The 20,641-nt window shown below is 39.6% G+C and overlaps 3 protein-coding genes across 5 annotated transcripts in view; all 3 read right to left on the reverse strand.

Moving 5' to 3' along the window:
- Window positions 1-971: 971 nt before the first annotated feature.
- On the reverse strand, window positions 972-14,626 carry ndufaf7 (NADH:ubiquinone oxidoreductase complex assembly factor 7). Its single transcript, XM_044169087.1, has 10 exons — window positions 14,145-14,626; window positions 13,674-13,834; window positions 12,465-12,545; window positions 11,677-11,787; window positions 10,507-10,720; window positions 9,143-9,201; window positions 8,310-8,423; window positions 5,310-5,453; window positions 1,777-1,950; window positions 972-1,409 (listed from the first exon to the last, which is right to left on the reverse strand). The coding sequence occupies exons 1-10, from the start codon at window positions 14,221-14,223 to the stop codon at window positions 1,188-1,190; spliced, it is 1,359 nt and encodes a 452-aa protein (XP_044025022.1). The 5' UTR covers window positions 14,224-14,626; the 3' UTR covers window positions 972-1,187.
- A 105-nt stretch (window positions 14,627-14,731) lies between these two features.
- Window positions 14,732-20,499, reverse strand: LOC122863058. 3 transcript variants are annotated; one of them, XM_044169145.1, is made up of 8 exons: window positions 20,326-20,499; window positions 19,750-20,082; window positions 19,329-19,607; window positions 19,132-19,191; window positions 18,725-18,814; window positions 18,597-18,625; window positions 17,600-17,671; window positions 14,732-17,223 (listed from the first exon to the last, which is right to left on the reverse strand). In XM_044169145.1, exons 1-8 carry the CDS (start codon window positions 20,378-20,380, stop codon window positions 17,128-17,130), a joined length of 1,014 nt encoding a protein of 337 aa, XP_044025080.1. In that variant the 5' UTR covers window positions 20,381-20,499; the 3' UTR covers window positions 14,732-17,127. The 3 variants fall into 3 exon arrangements, with proteins under 3 accessions (XP_044025080.1, XP_044025079.1, XP_044025078.1); XM_044169144.1 differs by having other exon boundaries at window positions 14,762-17,223; window positions 19,081-19,191; window positions 19,750-20,079; XM_044169143.1 differs by having other exon boundaries at window positions 14,762-17,223; window positions 19,081-19,191.
- LOC122863049 overlaps window positions 17,230-20,641 on the reverse strand; it is a 46,311-nt gene continuing 42,899 nt past the window's right edge. The window contains exon 8 of the transcript XR_006374899.1: window positions 17,230-18,169. The gene's annotated coding sequence lies outside the window, so the exon portion shown is untranslated. The remainder of the gene's footprint in view (window positions 18,170-20,641) is intronic.

The following is a 20,641-nucleotide window of genomic DNA, read 5'->3' on the forward strand; positions in this document are numbered from 1 at the left end:
GGAAAGTTGGAATTTAAAGGCTTTATGGCAAAAGACAGAGTATGCTGTTCTTTGAGAGCAAACAGCTAAAAAGTTCCTGCTGAAGGTAGATAGTGGAAGGGGTCAAAGGAGAAAAAACAATTTCAGTTATGAGGATTTTGCACAAACGTACTGATATGAACAATCAATGGAGCAACAATTTCAACAAAATCCATCAGGATAAATAAAGTTCTATTATATATATTGTTTCAGCTCCTTTTTTAACCTCCGTCTGGTGTGTTAGTTAATAATTTACCATGTAAAGTGTACAAAGAACAGAAAATTTGATTTTTCTTCAATTGTGTCTAATCCCAAATTTGAAGGCACAACCCAAAGCGTCACTAACACATCTGATTTCGTCTGGTGGCAGTTTCAATTTTAATAAAATCCTCTAATTTCTTCCAAATGTGCGAGTCAGACTCATCAAACCTGTTGAAAGAAAAAAAGAACAGCCCCTCCTGAATCAGAGGAAAAGCTGATAACGATCCGCAGCAGGATGTTTGGAAACGATCATTTAATTACCAATCCTGAACATGATCGCCTCGCCCCGCTGCTCCTCTGGAGGACGGCAGCTTGTTTTGGCAGCAGCGACCCCCCCACATGTGTAACTGAATCTTTTAATTGCTACCGAAGGAGAGGCAGGCTCGTTGTGAATGGCTGCTGCACAACTGTGAGCTCAGCTAACTGCTTCAAGATGTGGACGAAGGAAGACGGCCGAGCGACGGCGTAGCAAGGAAGAAAAAGATCCTCCTGCCGCGCGGGATGACCTCTGATCTTAAGTGGTCACCGTTTTCTCTTGGTATTAGGTGTCAGTACGCGCTCAATGTTATGGACTGGAAATTTTGTACGAAAAAGGAAACATGGCTTCAAAATTGTAGAATTTGATATTGTTTGGATTTGGAAAAAAAACCTTTGTTAGGCACCTGTGTATATCATCAGTTAAACAATAAATGTCAAAAATTGCACAAATGTTTTATTTTCCAAAATTTACAATTGACTGTCATCCTTCTGCAATTTTTTTATGTCAGCTGTAAAAACAGTATTGTCCCATGACCATGATCTGAAATATCCTGTAATGTCTGTCTGAGCTCCAAAACCTCTAGAAAAGTTCAGATCATTTCCAGACTTCTCTGACCTGTTGATGAAAGTCTCTGGACCGTTAAAAACCCTCAGGAGAAGCTGAGCTTGGTGAATCCGGCCACAGGCAGCGGTGCCGGGCTCTTCTTCTCCAGCTTCAGCCCCTCTGGTTTCTTTGGTTTGGCCAGCCGGCTGTGGTGCAGCAGGCTGAAGAAGTGGAAGCGCTCGCCCATCTTGGCAGGGTTGGTCAGCATGTCGTAGCTGCCGATCAGCTGCTTCCTGGTGGACTCGTCGCTGCAGCTCCTCAGCAGAACCTGCAGACAACCACAGGGGAGTTAAAACCTCTGAAGGTTTCTGTTCCTGAACTCCTGGACCCGTGAATCTGAGGATCTCTTTCAAATCTCTGGACGTGTTTCTGAAGATGTAGTGTAGATGAAGTGTAGGGTAATTTAGAAAAAAGCGTCTCTATTACAAAGCAGTGACAAGTTTATTTTACATTTGTAAAATGTCTCACTGCATGGCCTTGTGGAGAAACAAATAAATTAATGATTAATAATCCTGATCACAATATCTTAAATAATGAAATTAATATGAAATAAATTACGTTGATCGTTGTCATCACCATTACACTTCCTGGTGTCAGTGATGAAAACCAGCCGAGCTGCTGCAGTTGGGACTCACCTGCAGTCGGGAGTCGATGCCCATGTTTTTCAGGAACGTCCTCTGAGCGACAGGTCCCAGACAGGCCACGCCCCCTCCAGCCATCCTCCGCAGGTAGCTGAAGTCCACGTCAGCGGTGAGGTCTGCCGAGCCGGGGGAGGACAGGACGTCATGGAGCTGGTGACCTTTAAAACCCTGACGAATTTAAAAAAAAAAAAAAAAAAACTAGGGTTGAACCTCAGATGTTTTCATTTTCTCTCTCTTGGTTTGGAACAGAAAAGATTCAGCAGTTTCCCCATCAGGCTGCTGTTCGCTGAGCCAGGAAACCCTCACATACAGTAGTAAGCAGTCCTACTATGTGATTAAAGCACCATCGTATAACTGCAACAAGTTTTATGGCCATTACATAGTCACATAGTTATATTTAGCATCAATAATTCTGCAGAAAATACAGATTTACAGGATAATCTCACTTATTTTCGGTAGCACCGATGTGGACAATGACCGTCCTTAAAATGTATTTTTAGGGACAGAGGCAATTCAGAACTGATTCAGAATTTGTTAAATTTATTTAAAATTGAGAAAATAAAAATGTGAGAGGCTGAGGAGGAGTTGGGGGAAGAGGAGCGGCGAGCCCATCGACCCCGGTTTCCTCTCCGCCTGCAGCAGATGGGCTTCACTGCTTCCTACATCTGTTTCCTTCAACTATAACTGAAGAGAGGACCGGACAAAATGTCCTAACTGTCCAAAAATGTCCTCATTTTAAGGTGTGAATATTGAATTGGTCCTCACAAAGACAATAGAATTACAAGCGCACAAAAGCTACAGGATACAAGTGGATTCTAGGTAAATGTAACAGCTAAAAGTGACATTTAAAGAAATCCCAGAATATTACTTCATCCTCTTTAAAAAGCTCCAGCTAGTCATCTGTTGCTTCATTCTTACAAAAGATGAGGACATCCTCTAAAAAGTGAAGTCAAAAAATACTCAATGATTACTTTTACCTTGGCACTGTCAATTTGTTCACTCATTTTCATTGTAAAGGAAACTCCACCAGGAGTTGTGCAGTTACACATCGAAAGTACAGCAGAAGTTGGTTCAATTTTAAAAATGTCCAAATATGATTGCTAAATGTTGTCAGAGGTGGTTGATATGGATGAAATCTTTTATCTTGATATATGGCATTTTATATCATGGTATCAATATATATATAATAATATACTACATTTACTGAAATACATTTTCATTTTGGGAATTCCGCATATTCACTTTCTGTGTGTGAGAGTGAGAGTGAGAGTGAGATGACAGGATTGATACCACTCTCAAATCTGTCTGTTAAATATACTGTAGGATTACAGCCAGCAGGCGGTTAGCTTAGCTTAGCACACAGCAGTTGTAAGGCAATCAGCAGAGACTCCAGGAAGTTACTGCTTAGAGCCAAGAAATAGTCCGGCATAGGGCTGCACAACTAATCGAAATATTATCGAAATTGCAATATGGCCAAGAGCAATATCCAAATCACAGAAGCTGCAGTTTTTTGATGAAGGTCAAATGTGTGACAAAACAGCTTTATAATGAAGTGCTGCAGTGCTGCAGACATACTCTGGCATACAAATCTTGTTCTCCAGATGGAAGAAAACATGTTTGTTCGGTACAGACCCCAACAAATGTCACATCATCATGATTTTGATTAATTCATTTTGTGATGCAAAAATGATCATTCCCACTAATCGTGAATCATATAGCAATCGTAATATCGGTCAAAATAATGTGATTTTTTGACCACATTGTGCAGCTCTAGTCCGGCACATAACCCCTCATAAAACGGCGTTGTTTTTACACTTTTACACGGATTAAACAGATAGTACGTGTTAATTACTGAGCTTTAGAGGCGCTGGTATGCGGACTTTCCAGTCTTTATGCTAAACTAACCGGGTGTAGCTTCTTATTTACTGTGCAAACATGAGAGTGATATCGATCTTCTTATCTAACTCTCCACCAGAAAGCAAATAGCAAAGTTCCCAAAATGTTGAACTATTCCTTTAAACACTTGCCCAATAATGAAGCAGATCTCCTCATTGATTTTAAACACAACGGTCTAATACAACCGGAGACATTAAAGAGTCAGACATACAGTATAAACTGTACAGTAAAATCTCTGATTGTTGACAAATCTCTATTGTTTCAGTGTATATGTTGCTCAAACCTACTGTCAGTGTTATCAGCATTTCTTAGTCATGAGTTTAAAGAAGAATAAAGAAAGAGTTGCAATCTATAAAAAAACAATTAAAAAAAATATAGCCACAAGCGGCAATTTGCAGGTTCAAATCCTTGTTCGCTCAACAGAAGGAAGCAGCTCAATCGGCCAAAACTAAAGCCAGGCGCAGCAACGAGTTTCAGGCTTCACAAAGATGAGCAAAGTCACTTCAGCTACTTTAATTCTGCTTAAAAGGAGTGAGACCAATCACACTGATTTATAGTCCGATTTGTGTTATGCCAGGTTTTTGCATTTGTAGCACCCCCTAGTGGTCATTTTGAATGAAGTTTTGTGATGATTAGCCCAACAGTTGTTGACTTTGGTCTATTTATGTGCTGAGCCATTGGTCAATATCTTGAAAACTAAAAAAAGACATCAAGAAGCTTTATACAACTTTTGATAAGCTTCGTCCAATGATGATCCACCGAAAATTTGGTAGCAATCGGATCTACGGTTTAGGAGGAGATGTCAAAAATGTGTTTTTCAAAGAATTGTAAATGGCTGAAGATCTAGTTAGGTGGACTTTAGTGTTCCGAGAGGATTTTTTGCAGAGCACATTGAGCCGGGCTTGTGAGAGAAATTTCAAGTCATTCTGACCTTTGGTGTGAGGGGGCGTGGCCTGTTCAAAATTGCATTTTTGGGCCTTAATTACAGCGCCACCATGTGGCCAATTGGGCTCATATTTCTGTGGAAGCACATGCACATCATTTCTAGTTATTGGGCCAAGTTTTGTGTTTCTAGCTCATTTCAGTTCATGGTAATTTGAGCCGCGGCATAAGACAAATATTAATGATAATCCTAAATATTTACAGTCAGATATACACTCAGTGTCCACTTTATTAGGTACGCCTGTACAGTCTAATGCACTCCAATGCAACTGTTCTGCAATAAAGTCGACTTTTATGATGCCATAATGTTCAGTTTTTGTTGACCCTGTCATAGAGGAGTTAATTAAATGACATGTTTTAGCAGTGAGCTCCTAGTTAGTGATGGTGTTGTACTGGACTGCATGATATTCACAGGTGTTTCTAATATTCTGCCTCCCTCATATGTAAATAGAAAGGACAAACAATTTGAAACTCAATATAATAAATATGATATATAATCTCTCAATAAAAGTAATCCACCTTTAACTATGACCTCAATAATAAACATATAATTGAATTTACACCAAAAACTGAACATTACGAGCTTCGTAAAGATAGATGTTATGAGCAGGGCTGTTGTACTGGGCTGCATTAGACTGTACAGGTGTTCCTAATAAAGTGGCCACTGAGTGTGAAAGAGTCCATCTTACTCGGAACGTGTCCGTCTTGGTTCCATCGTGGCCGTAGTCGGCAATCAGTGCCGCGCCGCCGTCCTCTGCGATCCGCCGGGCCAGCTGCTGGATGATGACTCCGCCTTCTGCACACACCTCCACGTGATCCCGCCTTTCACCTGCCTGACACACACACACACACAAACACGTTTGTCTTTCTATATTTGTGAGGACTTAATCATTTACGTTATTTATCAAGCGAAAATGCAAACCATCTCTGGGTATAGAGGATTTGTGAGGATCTTCTGGTTCGCATTGTAAATTGAACATCTTTGGGTTTTTGACTGTTATTTCACCATTATCAATAATGAAAATAATCGTTATTGTCCCAGTAAGTTAAACCAGATTGATTGAAATGTTAGATGAGGATATATGATTATCTTTTTACATAAAAAACAGATGTGATGTCAGTTTCTTATCTCTGCTGGAGGCTACGTTAGCAACTACTAGCATAACATACTTGTAGTCAAGTTGCATTGTGGGTAATGTAGGCGGCAGGTTTTGACAAGGAAGAAGAAAGCATGGAATAAAAATGCTCGTACCAAATGGCAGAAAATACAGCTCAAACAGCTTCTGGACATATTTAGTTATATACCTGCTGTGTGTTTGACTCATCATCCAGAAAAATACACCTGAATACAACCAGAAATGCCCGGTACATCATCACCAACAGCTGCTTTTCTGAGTGAACTCACTCGTTTATAGTTGCCACGTCACATACTAATGCCTCTTTGGATCTAGAAACCAGCTTAAGACAGCCCATTGTTTCAATCTGAAAACAAAGACGACCTCAGTGAGAAATGGATCCCTCTTTTCTTCAAAACTACTTTCTAAAGTTTCATGGTTTGTGTCTGGTTTGAATATATGGAGGCTGAACTCAGAGCTCCAGCCCTCAAACTGGACTTAAGAGCAGGTTCTTCATCCAAACAGACTGATGATGATGATGATGTCAGGCCTCTGGCAGGATGTTCAAAGTGTCTGTAGTGAGCCAGAGAGGCCAAATCAAACAGGCTGTGAACGTATAGCTGGTATATAAATGTGGTCAATAAAAACCAGATGGAGGCTATAAAACAAACCTCAGAGTATATCTGAGGAGTTCATTTCCACAGTGTTTAAAAGATTAGAGACGTTCTTCATTCTGTACTTTAAAGTTACAATTATCCAGCTCTTATAAAAGTGTTCTCGAGTTAAACCTCCTCTGCTTTAAAAAGGCTTGACATTTGTATTTCTAGTTTTGTATGAGTTTATTATGAGCGAGTGCACGCCCTTGTCACATTTGAAGCTCCTATTTTCAAGGACATTTGTTTATTATTTTTCCATCTAAGCTGTGGAAATCAGTTTTAACAAGCTGGTACAAATGGTCTGAATAAAGAGCTCTGAAAAGAAATATCTGAATATAACTTATCATCTTTTACATCTTTATTTTAAAAAGGTACATTTCAAGACGTGAGGTGATGTCTGGAAATAGAATTTGAAACAGTTTATCAACTAATCAATTGGTCAACAGACAGAAAGTACATTTTTGATAATCAATTGTTGAATAAAAAATGCCAAATATTCTCTGGTTCCAGCTTCTCCAAATGTGAGGATTTGCCGCTTTATTCTGTTTTATATCATTTTAAATTAAAATATCTTCTGATTTTTTCAGGACAAAAAGAGATCCGAATGAGTCACTTTTTACTCTTTTTCACTATTTCATTTAATTGATTAAACGATTCTTCAAAAAATAATTACGGAGCCCTAATATAATAATTACATAACATTCATATAGTGTGGTGTAATGAACATTGTAGCCTGTACATGTGATAGCAGGTAGTATACAGGTGATCGATCGATCGATCGATCGATAGTAAGCCAACGTGCTTCTACATATCTTGATTGAATTTCTCAGTCTGATTGTAGCTGTGTGGTTGATCCCACTCATTTGCTCTTTGTGTGAAAATACAATAACACAAACTAAACGTCTGAGCTCGACTGAGCCATGTATTTGTTTCGGGCCAGTGGATGTCCTCATTAATCAAGAGTGTCCCAGTGAGCTCTGTTAAACCTCCACATGCTTGCGGACTCAACGGGCACTTGGGCACTGTGGCAATTACCAGAAATCCTCGCCACTTGACTAATTGAAAATAAAGTGGGTGTTGGGACTGACTGATTCTACCATTTGGTCATCGCTTCTGAGATCTGCCATTTCTCTGCTACTTCAGAACCTCTCTCTTCTCTTATTTGATCATGTACAGTTATTTTATGTTTGTATTGTGATATTACCTATAAACAGTTAGTTGTAGGTTACAGGTTCCTTGAGGAATGACTAGCGCAAGAAGACTTGAATTAAAGTGAGGAATGATAACAGAAATATTTCTACAATAATTAACTGGAGACGTCCTCGCTGATCAGCCACATTTCCATATTGTGTGGTGTGATGAACATCGCAGCCTGTTTGATGCTAGAAGAGCCTTAAAATGTTGGTCTTGAGAGTGAAAGTTCATTCTTGACCTTGGAAACCACAGTTTACAAAACAATATCACCACAAGGTCCATTTAGTAGCTGTTCTGGAGCTTTCCATTGTATCGCACAGTCTTCATCAGCAGATGAAGTTTAAGGGCTTAAGGAGTTCTCTTCCATGCTTACTTAAAAAAAAAAAAAAAAAAAAGGTTCAAAGTTCATTCTTGACCTTGGAAACAAGACGAGAAGTCCTTAAACATGCTCAGAAAAATCAAAATCTGAACATCTACAATTCCTTGACAGTTGGGCAACTCTTATCTGCTGAGGAAGATTGCGTAATACGGTTGAAAGCTCCAGGCTTTGTGGTGACTAAATGTGGATCTTGTTTAGGACATGAATCAATGGTCTCTTGCTCGCTGATATTTCAGTCTGATATACAACTAAAAGATGAATTCAGTGAAATCTCTCAGTCAGTCTCCATGAAGAGACGCCTCCACCTCCAGAGGAGTCACGTGACCGAGCCGCTCAGGTACTGACCTGTACGAGCGTGGACGAGGCCAGAGTGGGAGACGGTGCCACGACAAACCTCAGCTGGTCCTCCTTCTCTGGGTCGATGTCCACCATCACCTCCCTCCATCCTTTCTGCGTCCTCTACCCAAAACAAACAAACCTAAACTTAGACAGGCCGCTGTATACAAAACACCTGAGAAGGGTTTGTTTGTATGAGGGCGCTGCAGGTTTCAACAACACCAAAGACACCAGAACACCACAGAGAAATGTGTGAAAGAGAGCAGTTGCTAGGACTGTTCTGTCTGAAGGGTTTTTCTTCATAAACAAATGAGTTTAAAAAAAAAGGTAGAACCAAGAAAAATCTCCTACCTATCAGAGGTTTCAAACTTTATTCTAAGTGTGATAAACAAGCTGTAAAAATATCACTTAAATAATGATTTAATTTCTTTTCATCCTATCACACAGGAAGAGTCACATCAGGACACAGAAACTTGGTTCTGTTCGCTGGATCTTCAAAAATCAGACAGTGTGAAAATACTTCAATAAGATCTGTTCAGAAATTCACGCTGAAACTACATATGCAGCTACAGCCTTTGATCACTCTGCTGATACTGTATGTCATTTTCATATTTCTTTAGATATTGTCACTATGTGAGGGATTGGACTTTATTATTTCACTTTGGCGCCATCTGGTGGTAGTATAATATAAAGACAGAAATGCAGCCCACTACAAGCCAGGGACACTGAGATGAATGGGCTGAGAGCAACACAACTTTCACTAGAATATTTTTCATTTTTCTACAAACAAATACTAACAAAAAGAGCAATAATCACATAAGAATTCTTGGCTTTAAACTAACCTGAAATTTGTGGATCGGCAGAGCGTCAAAGAACTCGTGAGCGAGAAAGATGCTGAATCCTGTGAGAAGACGAGAGAAACTGACTGTAAGATAATTAGGCAAATGACAAAAATGTTTGCCAACAAAGCTGGCAAATACATTTTTACTTCCTTATACGGTCTGAAGAAAAAGAATATAAACAAGAGCAAAACATGTCAAAACACCCTGTGGAAAGCAAGTGTGCTGATATGCGTTTTAGCTCATATTTAATAAAACATTGTTTTTATTAACCATCCACTTGAGTGTCTGGAATTGGACACTGCCCATAGATTATAGCCTTTTTAAGATAAATTTTTTGATTAATATGACATGTTATGCCTTAAAAAGTTACTCAACTGATTTAGCATTGCACTCCTACAACATTGTCAAACTCATGATGGAGATTTTTTTTTTTTTTTTTAAAAGGATCTAAATCGATGCAGCAGAGATATCATCTTTTTCATTCCTCACATTCTTCTTCCTTGTCAAAACCTGATCCTACATTACCCACAATGCAACTCGACTGCCAACATTTGGATGTGTTATGCTAGCAGCGGCTACTGTAGCCTGGAGCCTCCAGCCTGCAGCAGAGATGAGCAGCGAGCTACAGAGTTCTGGTAAACTCACTTCTTTCTCCACACCAACAGATTTTTGTCATTTTCAAACTTAGTAGTCTTCAGCCCCAACTGACGCGGACTCAAGTGACATCACCTGAGTACATTTATCAGACTTCACACAGCTCCCTGTGGAGTTCCTCTTTAACGAATGCTGATTGGAGAATTTGATCAGAATTCACACAGTTAGCCAGCAATGTTTTCTTCTTCTCTTTTGTCTTATTATTATTTCTTAATAACCACTATTATTTTCACTACTGGCTGCAGTGCTAATGGCAGTAAGACCAGTAGTAATCATAGTAGTTGCATTAAGAGTTGCAGCAGTCGTATTAGCAGCAGTAGTAGTCAGTTAGTTTGTTATTTATTGCCCACATGGTGCCCAGACAACAAAAATACAGTTGCAGTGAAGAAACATTTGTCAGACATGAATATAACTTCATATAACATTACATGTAAGAAGTATTCTGTCCCTCGACAAATAAAATCTGCCCCAGCAAAGGTTCCTTTCCGAAAAGCTCAAGTTTTTATAATCATCCAATCAAAAGAACTCATTAGACCTTTTACTAAAAAGTGTGATTAATTGTAGCAGGTGTTGTAATATTCTGGATTTCAGTGAGTTTCTGAGATTTTTCCATCCTGATAAGAACATCACGGGTGGAAACACTTGGAAATCATCACAAATCACCGACTTCCCAGCAGCTTTAACCCAAACCTGTTTCTGCTTCGGTGTACCTGTGGGGACGTCGTCTAGGCAACGGTACCAGGACACCGGCAGCCCGGCAGCAGTTTCCCCGCGGCGGTAGACCTGCTCATCCTCGGCGTCTGCCTCCTGGCTGCGGTTCCCGGTCAGATTCTGGGCCTGGATACGACTCAGAGCCGGACTCACCTCGACCAGATGGAGAGACACCGAGGCCTCGCCGAGCACGGACCGCAACTGACTGAACACCTGGAGAAATAAAAACAACACAGAAAATAATATCACCACTTCATTATACAGATGAACAGCACATGATAATAATGTATTATGTTTAAACATGTTCAGCATCAGTAAGAATACAGCTGAGAGAAATTAACTTGTATCTGGATTTTTGGAAAAGTAAAGGTCTATGTTAAATATTAAATGATTATGATACAAATTCAGGCAAAAATGTTAACATATAAATAAATACAACAAATATACCAAATAGAATTAAATACATAAAGTGAATTATTTGATTTTACAAGTTTGTTTTTGCATTTTTGATGTAAAATGAAACTGTGCTTTGAAAAGTAATTAAAAACATAACCAATGCTCTCTATCTCACACTTCTACACCTATTTGTACCTATGAGGACCCTCACTGACATAAAACATTACCAAGCCCCTAACCATAACCTAAGTGAGGACCAGTCCTCACTTTCCCAAAAATGTCTAAAACGCCTCACAAGGGTACAAAAAAAACAAACACACACAGGATGAGGTTAGCTTAACTTAGCACAAAGACTGTAACTGGGGAAACAGCTAGCCTGGCTCCATCCAAAGGTAACAAAATCCACCTACCAACACCTCTTAAGCTCACTAATTAACACATTATATAATCGTTTGTTTCATCCGTACAAAAACTGATGTGTAAAAACCAAACATGTGATTTTATGGGATGTGTGTGTGTGTGTGTGTGTGTGTGTGTGTGTGTGTGTGTGCCGGACCATTTCTTGGCCGGTAGCAGTAACTTCCTGGAGTCTCCACTGGTTGCCCGGAAACCTCACATTGAGGACAAGACTCCAGGAAGTCACTGCATGCAAAATACTTCACACTTCTAATGTATTTGTAAAACTCCCTCTGTAACAGACAGGTCTGTAGTAGAGCGCTGATCTGATGATGATCAGCATGAAGTCCTGCTGCTGTACTAAATAAAGTTCGTACTCTGAGGACGTCACCGGCCAACGATCCTTTTCCAGGTCCGAGCTCGACCAGCTGCAGCTGTTTGGGTCGACCTGCTCCCATCCACTCACTGATGATCCACACTCCGAGCAGCTGGAAGAAACAACAAACATGTTCAAACACTTAAAAACAAGGAAAAGGTCAAAGGTGCTGTCACAAGTTTTCTTATCTGACTGAGGAGAAATGTGCTGTTTCCTATTAGCTTTCCTGCTAAGAGATGTAACTTATTTCTGGAACTCGCCCGAACTTTAAGCAGAAAGACTTTTTGGCAAAAATAGACAGAACTAGGGCTGAAACAGTTATATGATTAACCAATTAGTCAGTCTGCAGGAAAATAACCAGTAAAGAGTGTGAAGTTTAATTAATCAGTTATCAATCATAAGTTTGCTTTTCTTTATTTTGTATAGATATGAAATGCTTGCAGTGTTTTTTATTACTGTAGTACTGTAATTGGAAGTTATGTTAAAGCTATTTTCATTGCTTTTTCAAAAGTTCAAATATATTTTCATGTTTTTCAAAATATGGAAAACTAGATTTTAAGTCCAAGTTTTCCAGGATTTCCACGTCTTTGAGGAATCTGCTGATATTTATTACTATATACAACTAACAGTAAGGTAAAACAAACAGGTTGTTGAAAGGTATTCTTGGACAACAATCTAAGCTAATCTAAGTAGCTGTAGATGAGGTGGGTTGAGTGGATACATAATGTAAAATAAAACATTTAATCTCAAATTAACTCCTGTAATAAACTGAGAAACATGACAGCTCACCTCGCCGAAAATCTGACTGATTTCTGGTGATGTGATGAAATCCCCGTCAGGTCCCAGCATGTTGTTCCTGACATAATAACCCTGAAAGATAAAACAAATCAGTCTGAGTGACGGACGACAAACAACACAAGCAGCAATTAACTCAATCAGCAGAAGCAGCAGAGGGTGTGAAACTATTTCAGGTTTTAAAGGAACAGTTCATCTTAAAACAGAAAATCAAAATGTCAAATCATATGAAAAAAGGACATACTGGGGCAAACAAGGCATCTCTAGACTCACGGTTCAATGATTTTCATGCAAAACAGTTGGATTATGCTGCACGAGTCATTTTCCGCAGTTTATAATTTTACACTTTCAAATCTCAACCAGACTCCTTCACTGTTATTGATAAAACACTCATCAGATCAATTAGTGGCTTTTAAAAGCTCCATAAAGAAAAATGTTTGATATTACAGCCGAATCAGAACACTCACTGTCATGAGAAAGCACCGATAGTAGTGCCAAAACCACTGAGAATCAACACCCACTAGGTTTGGTCTATAAAATGTCAGCATATTGTAAAAAAAAAAAAAAAAAAAAAAAAAGGTTTACTGTAATAGAAGACTAAGAAAACCTGAAAATATTCACATTTCAGAAGAAGGAACTAGTGAATTAAAAAAAGACCTAAACGATCAATTGATTATCAAAATTGTTGCAAATTCAATTTCTGTCAATCGACTAATCGATTAATCCACTAATCGTTGTGGCTCCAATCTGAAGACGTCATTTTGAGCTCTGGAAATTTATGAAGAACATGAATTTTTTTCATTTTTGTTTTACTTCATAATTAATCAATTAATCAAAACTATTTTGGTTAGGTTGCTATGTGGCTGCTATGGTGTGTATTTGGAGTTTTGGCGTGGAAAGGTGGGTTGTTGCTATGGCGTTCCAAGGTGGTTGTTATGGTGATTCTGGGTGGTTGCTAGGGATTTAATGGTGCCAAGTAAAGATTCATTTATAGAGCACTTTTCAAAACAAAAGTTACAAAGTTCTTCACAATATAAGCAGTTAAATATCAAACAGGCAAGATAGTAAGGATGTGCTTGGGCCCAGTAAGGGTGGCTGTCTCTGTCGCCCTCCAGTGGCCAGATGCAATAATGACAGAGTGGAAAACTTTATCTTTATGCTTAAATATGTCTCCAGATTTCAGGGTGACTGATTATCGCTTACCGTCACAGGGTTGGTGAGCACCTCTCTCATGTACTCTGACACCGGAATCGGACCTGTGGCTTTTATTTTGGAGGTCAGGTGTCGCAGCATGGAGGGTCGGGGCTTTTCCTCACCTGTTGGAGGGCTGCAGAAGAGTCTGGTCTGAGCTGCTCGCCACCTCACTGTCAAACACAAACATTAAAATAACATTTTTAAAAGTAAAAAGCTTTTCCTGAATGAAATGTCCAATGATTTACAAACACAATCACTCTAAAAAACAAGGAAACTTCTGTCCCTCCAGATAGTTTGTAAGGTTGTATAGGTGTATATTTAAATCAATTTACAATTCAGAACCTAAAATTAAAATATAGCAAACCGTCAACCATCCAATATCCAAGAAAACGTAATATTTGGCCAGCGATGTTACTGTACAAGTGTAATATTAAATCGTGTTCAAATCCAAAGCATTGATCAGATCATCACTGCACTCACCTGCTGCTGTTGTATTGACAGGATAGATGAAGACTCTGCTGATCACCTGCAGTGTTTTAACACCACAACAAACCCTCATTCTGCTGTATGCTAATCTAAATACAACTAGGACACTATTCTAATATTTGACTTTGGTAGCATTACAAGACAAATGTAGTTAAATCGTAACTTTAACTTCAACCACATGGACAAACTCTGCTCTGCCCTCTTGACAGCACAGCGGCTACCTAGCCTAGTTAGCATTAGCCACGTTGGCTACAAGTACGATAACGGTCATGTCAAAGACGAACAGAACCGCAGCCGGAAATAATGTTTTAGCTTCGGGTGCAAACGATAAAAATATACATATGTTCATTTGTGTCTGTCTGTCGTTTAAAGTAGCTTAAAGCTACAAAGTCCTTGTGTAGAGCGAAATGCTAACGCTAACAGTGATGAACGTTAAGCGAGCCGCAATGAAAGATATAACATCCGGCTATCCTTTCACAATAAAACACTTTTAGCTGGACATGTTTGTAGTGTCAAATGGAAACAAAATGAACCGTTTTAGAATTAATTTTAAACAAATCTGAGTCAGTCTGAATCTTTGTATGTATTTCCTTTATTATATAGGTTAATTAATCAATGAGAAAAAACAGGAACTCATAGGCCATGGCTAGCAGTTTAAAAAATACTGATCTCATCAGTCCAAATACCCAGAGCAGAACCCCAGTATGTTATAAAAATCACATTTTATTTATTCTTTTAACTCCCTACATAATGGTCTTAATGTTGTTTCTAAGCTTTCTCTACACTTATTTACAGATGCATGATTCTGGTGGAAATGACTAAATCTTAAAATTTAATTAATTCACTTTTTGTTTAAAAGTCAAATCTTAAGATCATCAGAAACAGCCTTAAAAACCAGCATGTAATAATATTTGTGTAATCGTAGATTGTAATAGCAGTAAAAATAAACTTTATACCTTTAGTACAAAAAAGACACAGTCGAAGCTCAAAGTGCTATACGTTAAGAAAAGAAAGCAGAAAATGTAAATAACTGTTAAAACTTTAAAGTACATACAAAAGGAGGAGGGGAACAAAACAATAAAATAATGACAGAAGAAAAAGAAAAAGTGAGATAATAGTTTTACAATTTGAAAGAAATAATAAAGAAAAAATGAAAAGAGCAATATACTTATTAACCTTGAACTATAATCTAAGATGAGCACATCCATCACTGAGCACAACAAAGTGCATGACAGCAAATTCATCGAGCAACATGTGTCATATATTATGCTCATTTACATTTTAAGCAACTACCCATATACAGCTGCGATCAAAATTATTCAACCTCCATTGCAAATCAGGTTTATTGTCAAAATGTACAGACTTTCAGCTGTTTGCAATGAACATATCAAACAAAAGCAACTGAAATAGCTCAACACAGCAAATGCTTCAAGTGGGTTCCCCAAATTCAACTGAAAATGCAACTTATAATGACTGAATAGAATCCCTCACATCAGCACAAATGTGCAAAACAGGTGTTGTCTCAAGCACACCTGATGCAACTAATCAAGGCCTTCATTAGTTGCACCAGGTGTGCTTGAGCTGGAACACATGAAATACCTGAACTGGCTGGGGGTTTGTTGAGTGTCACATTTGACTGCATGTCAAAAAAAATGGTCCAAAAAGTTAAGAGAAGAGATCATCGCTCTTCACAAACAAGGAACAGGATACAAAAAGATAGCGAAGGCACTGAATGTTCCTAGAGACGCTGTTGGAAGCATAGTTCGCAAGTTCAAGGAACAGTGGTTATGCTACCTGGACGGGGCAGCAAAAGGAAGCTATCAGCGGCTGCAACCAGATGTCTGAGAAGGCAGGTTGTGAAAAACCCTCAAGTGACTGCTGAAGACCTGCAGCAAGACTTGGTGGCAACAGGCACTGAGGTTTCAGTGAGCACAGTAAGACGCGTACTGAACGCAGACGGTTTCCATGCCAGAACTCCAAGACGTACACCGATAGTGACACAAAGGCACAAGAAAAGTCGGCTCCAATATGCTCAATAAGCCACAGAGGTTTTGGGATTCTGTTATGTGGCGTGATGAAACAAAACTGGAACTTTTCGGCACGATGGATATGCTGAACAGAAGACTCTGCCCACAGTTAAGCATGGTGGTGATGCCCTGGGGCTGCTTTGCATCCTCTGGCACTGGAAACCTGCAGCGTGTGGAAGGCAAGATGGATTTGTTGAAGTGTCAGTAAATCCCAGGAGAAAATGCCATGCAGTCTGTGAGGAGGCTGAAGCTTGGGCGTCACTGGACCTTGAAACAGGACAATGATCCCAAGCGTACCTCAAATTCCACCAAGGCTTGGTTGCAGAAGAAGTCCTGGAAGATTCTACGGTGGCCATCGGTCACCTGACTTGAACCCCATAGAAAGTCTGTGGTGGGATTTGAAGAAGGCGGTTGCAGCACGCAAACCCAAGAATATTCCTGAACTGGAGGCTCATTGCTCATGAGGAACGGGCTAAGATTCCTCAGGAACGCTGCTGGAAGCCGGTGTCTGGCTCTGCATCTCATTTGCAGCAGGTCATAACAGCAAAAGGGAGCTCTAAGTACTAAAGCCGCTTGCCATGAAGGGGTTGAATAATTTTGAGACTGGACAAGTTGTCATAAGTTGCATTTTTTTCAGTTGAATTTGGGGAAACACTGGAAGCATTCGTTGTGTTCAGTTATTTCAAATGCTTTTGTTTGATTTGTTCAATGCAAACAGCTGAAAGTCTGTACATTTTGACAATAAACCTGATTTGCTATGGAGTTGAATAATTTTGATCACAGTTGAATGTTTAGTTATTCCTTCTCCGTTGTGCATTGTGCCACTAGTTCACCTTCTACACCCCGTTCTGAAGAAGAAGCTTTTTTACAATAATCCCTCCTGAAAATGATCATAAAGCACATTAACAGAGATGAGCAAAGCTCTGATGGCAGGAGTTTGATTTGTTTGGTTAGTTGATGGTAGCGTAGAAGCTGCTGGGATCAGCGGAGGAAGCTTTCACGACCGCGTAGGTCACCGCATCACCTTCATCATTTTTACAGTGAACCTGTCAGGAAACAGCACAATATAAATAAAGAAACAGGATATGACACGCACTACCACGCTATAAAAGACAACAGTGCGAAGGAGCATTAACGGTATCCAACAGTAAAACACAACATAACCCAACGCAGTGCACTGCAGCTCAGTGCAACACGACGTGCAAAACAACACAAAGCGACACATCAGACAATGTGACAACATGCAAAACAACATCATCACACCAACACAGCAGATTAGAACACAATGTAACACAGTACAACACAACGCACAAGCAAAGGGTTGGACAAACTGATGCACTTGAATGTGAAAAGGGAGACGTTCCTGAAAACGTTTCTTCTTCATTCACTGATATCACAAGTACAGCCGATCAGACAGCTTACCCGGGCTTTACTGTTCTTGGTCTTCCTGGTGTAGCTGACGGAGGCGTAGGAAACACCATCTTCAGGATCAGCCTACACAGAGAAGACAACATGATGGCGGCTCAGTAACATGCGGATTAATACTGACTCGCTCTTCTAACTTTATCCCGTTCTATTTTATCACAGTCAGCATTTCAGATTGTGTTACTTCTGCCCAGAAGGTCGTGTTATGTCTCTTTCAAACGATGTCGCAAAATGTTGTATAGTAGTTTTTTTGGTGGCGGTTTGGCCTCTGACCCTGGTTTTACAACCCACTGTTTGACTCTCATGTTCTCTTCTGGTGTAGTCCAGTTGCATCTTCTAACTTCCCTTTTTATCTTTCTCGCACACTCTCACGCTCTCAGGACTGTACCGACAGTAAAATACAGTTATATTTCAGAGAACAAATGCAAGCAACGTTGACGGGTTTCTGGTTTCCGACTGAGTCACTGCAGGGTTTGAGGTCAGCTCCTGCAGCAAAACACATTTGGTCACCAAGCATGTTACAGTTCAGTTAATGCACATGTTGTCAGGGCACAGTCCGAACAGCACCTGTGCAACGTATGCAGCACATCTGTGCAGGCTTCAGGTACAGGTAGTGTGATGGGACTGTCAAAACATCTTCAGATCTACAACTTCAGTCCAGCGGATGAATTCAGTTTGACTTGAGATGCAATCCACCACAAATACTGCGTCTATGAAGCCGATAATGTTGTGTTTGTGTTGACACTGTGTCACAGAGGAGTTGATTCAACTCTGTCAGCGTTTCAGAGGCTGTAATTGAAGGTGTTCATGGCTGGATTAGTAAAGTAAAAATGAGCTTTGGGCCCCTTTTTGCTTTTCCTCACAATCACTTCCTTGACCTTTGCTGCTGCAACAGCGTAGCTTTAATTCAACACAGTCGGTACTGTTTATCTCGTCTTATCCTTTCTCAGCTATAGACTCAAAATGTATAGTGAATAACAGTTTTTAAACTCACAACATTGTCCTTCATCCGTGTTTTGTTCCCTGAAAAGACAAAAAAGAGGGTCGACTTAAGCTTCCACAGAGAAAATCCAGTTAATAAAACTTCTTGTTTCTACAAGTTTCATCTGTGGCTGCTCTCACCTTTAGTTCTCTTCCATCTGATGACAGCAACAGCGATTACTAAGAGTGCAGCTAAAACCACAGCCACAATGATGTACAACCACCACCAACCTGGAACGATAATGAAAATGTTTTAAGCATTTTGGCTCCAGTTTTCTGTTCTGTTCAAAATCCTGTCGCTAACAGAGAGTGTTTAAAGATTGATTTGATAGTTTTAACCAAATCAGACGGTCACTTTTATTACAGAAACTGCATCCAATAAAAACACAGTCAGCAAAATAACCCCTGCGGTTGAAAGCTCGAAAAGTTCTTTTGCCTGCAGGTCTTTGCTAACTGTGAATTTAGTAGAAACAGACACATAAACATGTTGACTCTGCCTTGTAGTTCTGTTGAAGCATCATTGATTGCAGACGCTGTCGTGGTGATACCTGCTTTTCTGCTGTTTTCAGTTGTTGTTGATTCAGTTGTTGCTGTTGTTGTGTCCTCACCTGAACAGATGAACACAACTCAACAAACTTGTGTTGTGATGTAATATTAAAACTTCAAATCCACGAAATAAACAAATATTTTAGGTCGTTATTCTCGTCAGTTTGAAGTGACTTTAAACAGCTCATCATATTCTCACCTGGTTTATCACCTGAGGGCTGAAGTCTGAAGGGAAACAGCTGCACTTTGTTGCCATCAGTCACTTCACATGTAAGGAAGTTAGACCTCGATGTGTGAATGTAATGAGAAGTCAGGAAGCTCACAGAGGCACTGCAGAGAGACTGTGATGTCACCAAGTCTTTGTTATCTTTAGCCACATCTTGACTTGCATACAGCCACTTCACTGTGTGTCCACATGGTTCAAATGTCGACACAGAGCAGTTTAACGTCACCTTATCAGGGTCCTTATGTTCAGTCACTGGAGAAGATGGAGATATTGTGAGAGAGAGACAAAAAGAGTGAAATTAACTTCATCACTGTGATCATAATTATTGTAATGTTTCAGTATATTGTTCTAACAAGACAGTTTGAGCTGAAAACAATATGATGTAAATACTCACTGGTAACAACAGACAAATGAACCTCAGAGTCCGGACCTTGTTTGTCTCCTGATCTGAACTGTCTGCAGGAGTAACGACCAACATCCTCGACTGTGACGTTCTTTATAACCAGAGAACAGCTCGCTGTAACACTCAGTCTGTCTGATTTAGCTTTGGCTCTTTCAACAATCTGCCCAAGATCAATCAGTGTTACCACTGCTGTGTTTCCTGAACCAACAAAGAGCCATGTAGTACCGTCACATTTTTGCTGACCGTCTATCACATTTTCACAAGGCAAAGTGACTTCATCTCCAACTCTGACAGTGAAGGAGAGGGGAAGTTTTTCAGCTGCTGCTGTTGAGAAAATTATGAAAAATAAAGTGAAATGAGAAAATGTCTGTTATGTTCATAGTTAGTGTGACGATTATTTCTTTATCTTTGGTTTCCAAGAGTTCACTAAACTCACCTCGTTAGAAACAACAGATTTGGTTTTCTTAGTTAAATAAAATCTAGCTAATAAAGAACCTTTAATGATATCGATTAAGGTGTTTTTTGCAGCGTGCCTTCCATTTATATATGTGATATATGTATTCTTACCTGTAAACTGAAGCACCGCTATAAGAAATAAAGAAATCCATTTGAACTCAGCCATCGTGATTCTCTGTCTCTCTCCTTCTTCTGTCTCTTGTTCTCGTGCTCACAACTGTCTGAGTCTCTAAAGTAGTGCTTTAGTAGAGCGATGCTGCATCTACTTCCTGTGGTTAGTATGATGTCACTTCCTCATAGTTACTTAAGTTCTTGTCGATGTCCCAACAGCCAAAAACTCATTTTGACATTTTTGGAATGTAGTTTTGTCTCATCCACAGTGACCCCAAATTCTTGATCAGCAATATGAGATGCAGCCATCAGTAAA

This window comes from Siniperca chuatsi, linkage group LG16 (assembly GCF_020085105.1).
Source record: "Siniperca chuatsi isolate FFG_IHB_CAS linkage group LG16, ASM2008510v1, whole genome shotgun sequence".
Taxonomy (NCBI): domain Eukaryota; kingdom Metazoa; phylum Chordata; class Actinopteri; order Centrarchiformes; family Sinipercidae; genus Siniperca; species Siniperca chuatsi.

Bases quoted from the DNA above. Each gene is read 5' to 3' on its own strand.
- ndufaf7 (XM_044169087.1), bottom strand. From the start codon at position 14,223: ATGAGGGTTTGTTGTGGTGTTAAAACACTGCAGGTGATCAGCAGAGTC. The intron at 12,546-13,673 runs GTAAGCGATAAT...TTTATCTTTCAG, and splicing joins TGCTCACCAACCCTGTGACG to GGTTATTATGTCAGGAACAA. The intron at 11,788-12,464 runs GTGAGCTGTCAT...TGTTTCTTCCAG, and splicing joins TCAGTCAGATTTTCGGCGAG to CTGCTCGGAGTGTGGATCAT.
- LOC122863058 (XM_044169143.1), bottom strand. From the start codon at position 20,380: ATGGCTGAGTTCAAATGGATTTCTTTATTTCTTATAGCGGTGCTTCAG. The intron at 20,083-20,325 runs GTAAGAATACAT...TTTTCTCAACAG, and splicing joins AGCGGTGCTTCAGTTTACAG to CAGCAGCTGAAAAACTTCCC. The intron at 17,672-18,596 runs GTGAGTTTAAAA...TTCTCTGTGTAG, and splicing joins CACGGATGAAGGACAATGTT to GCTGATCCTGAAGATGGTGT.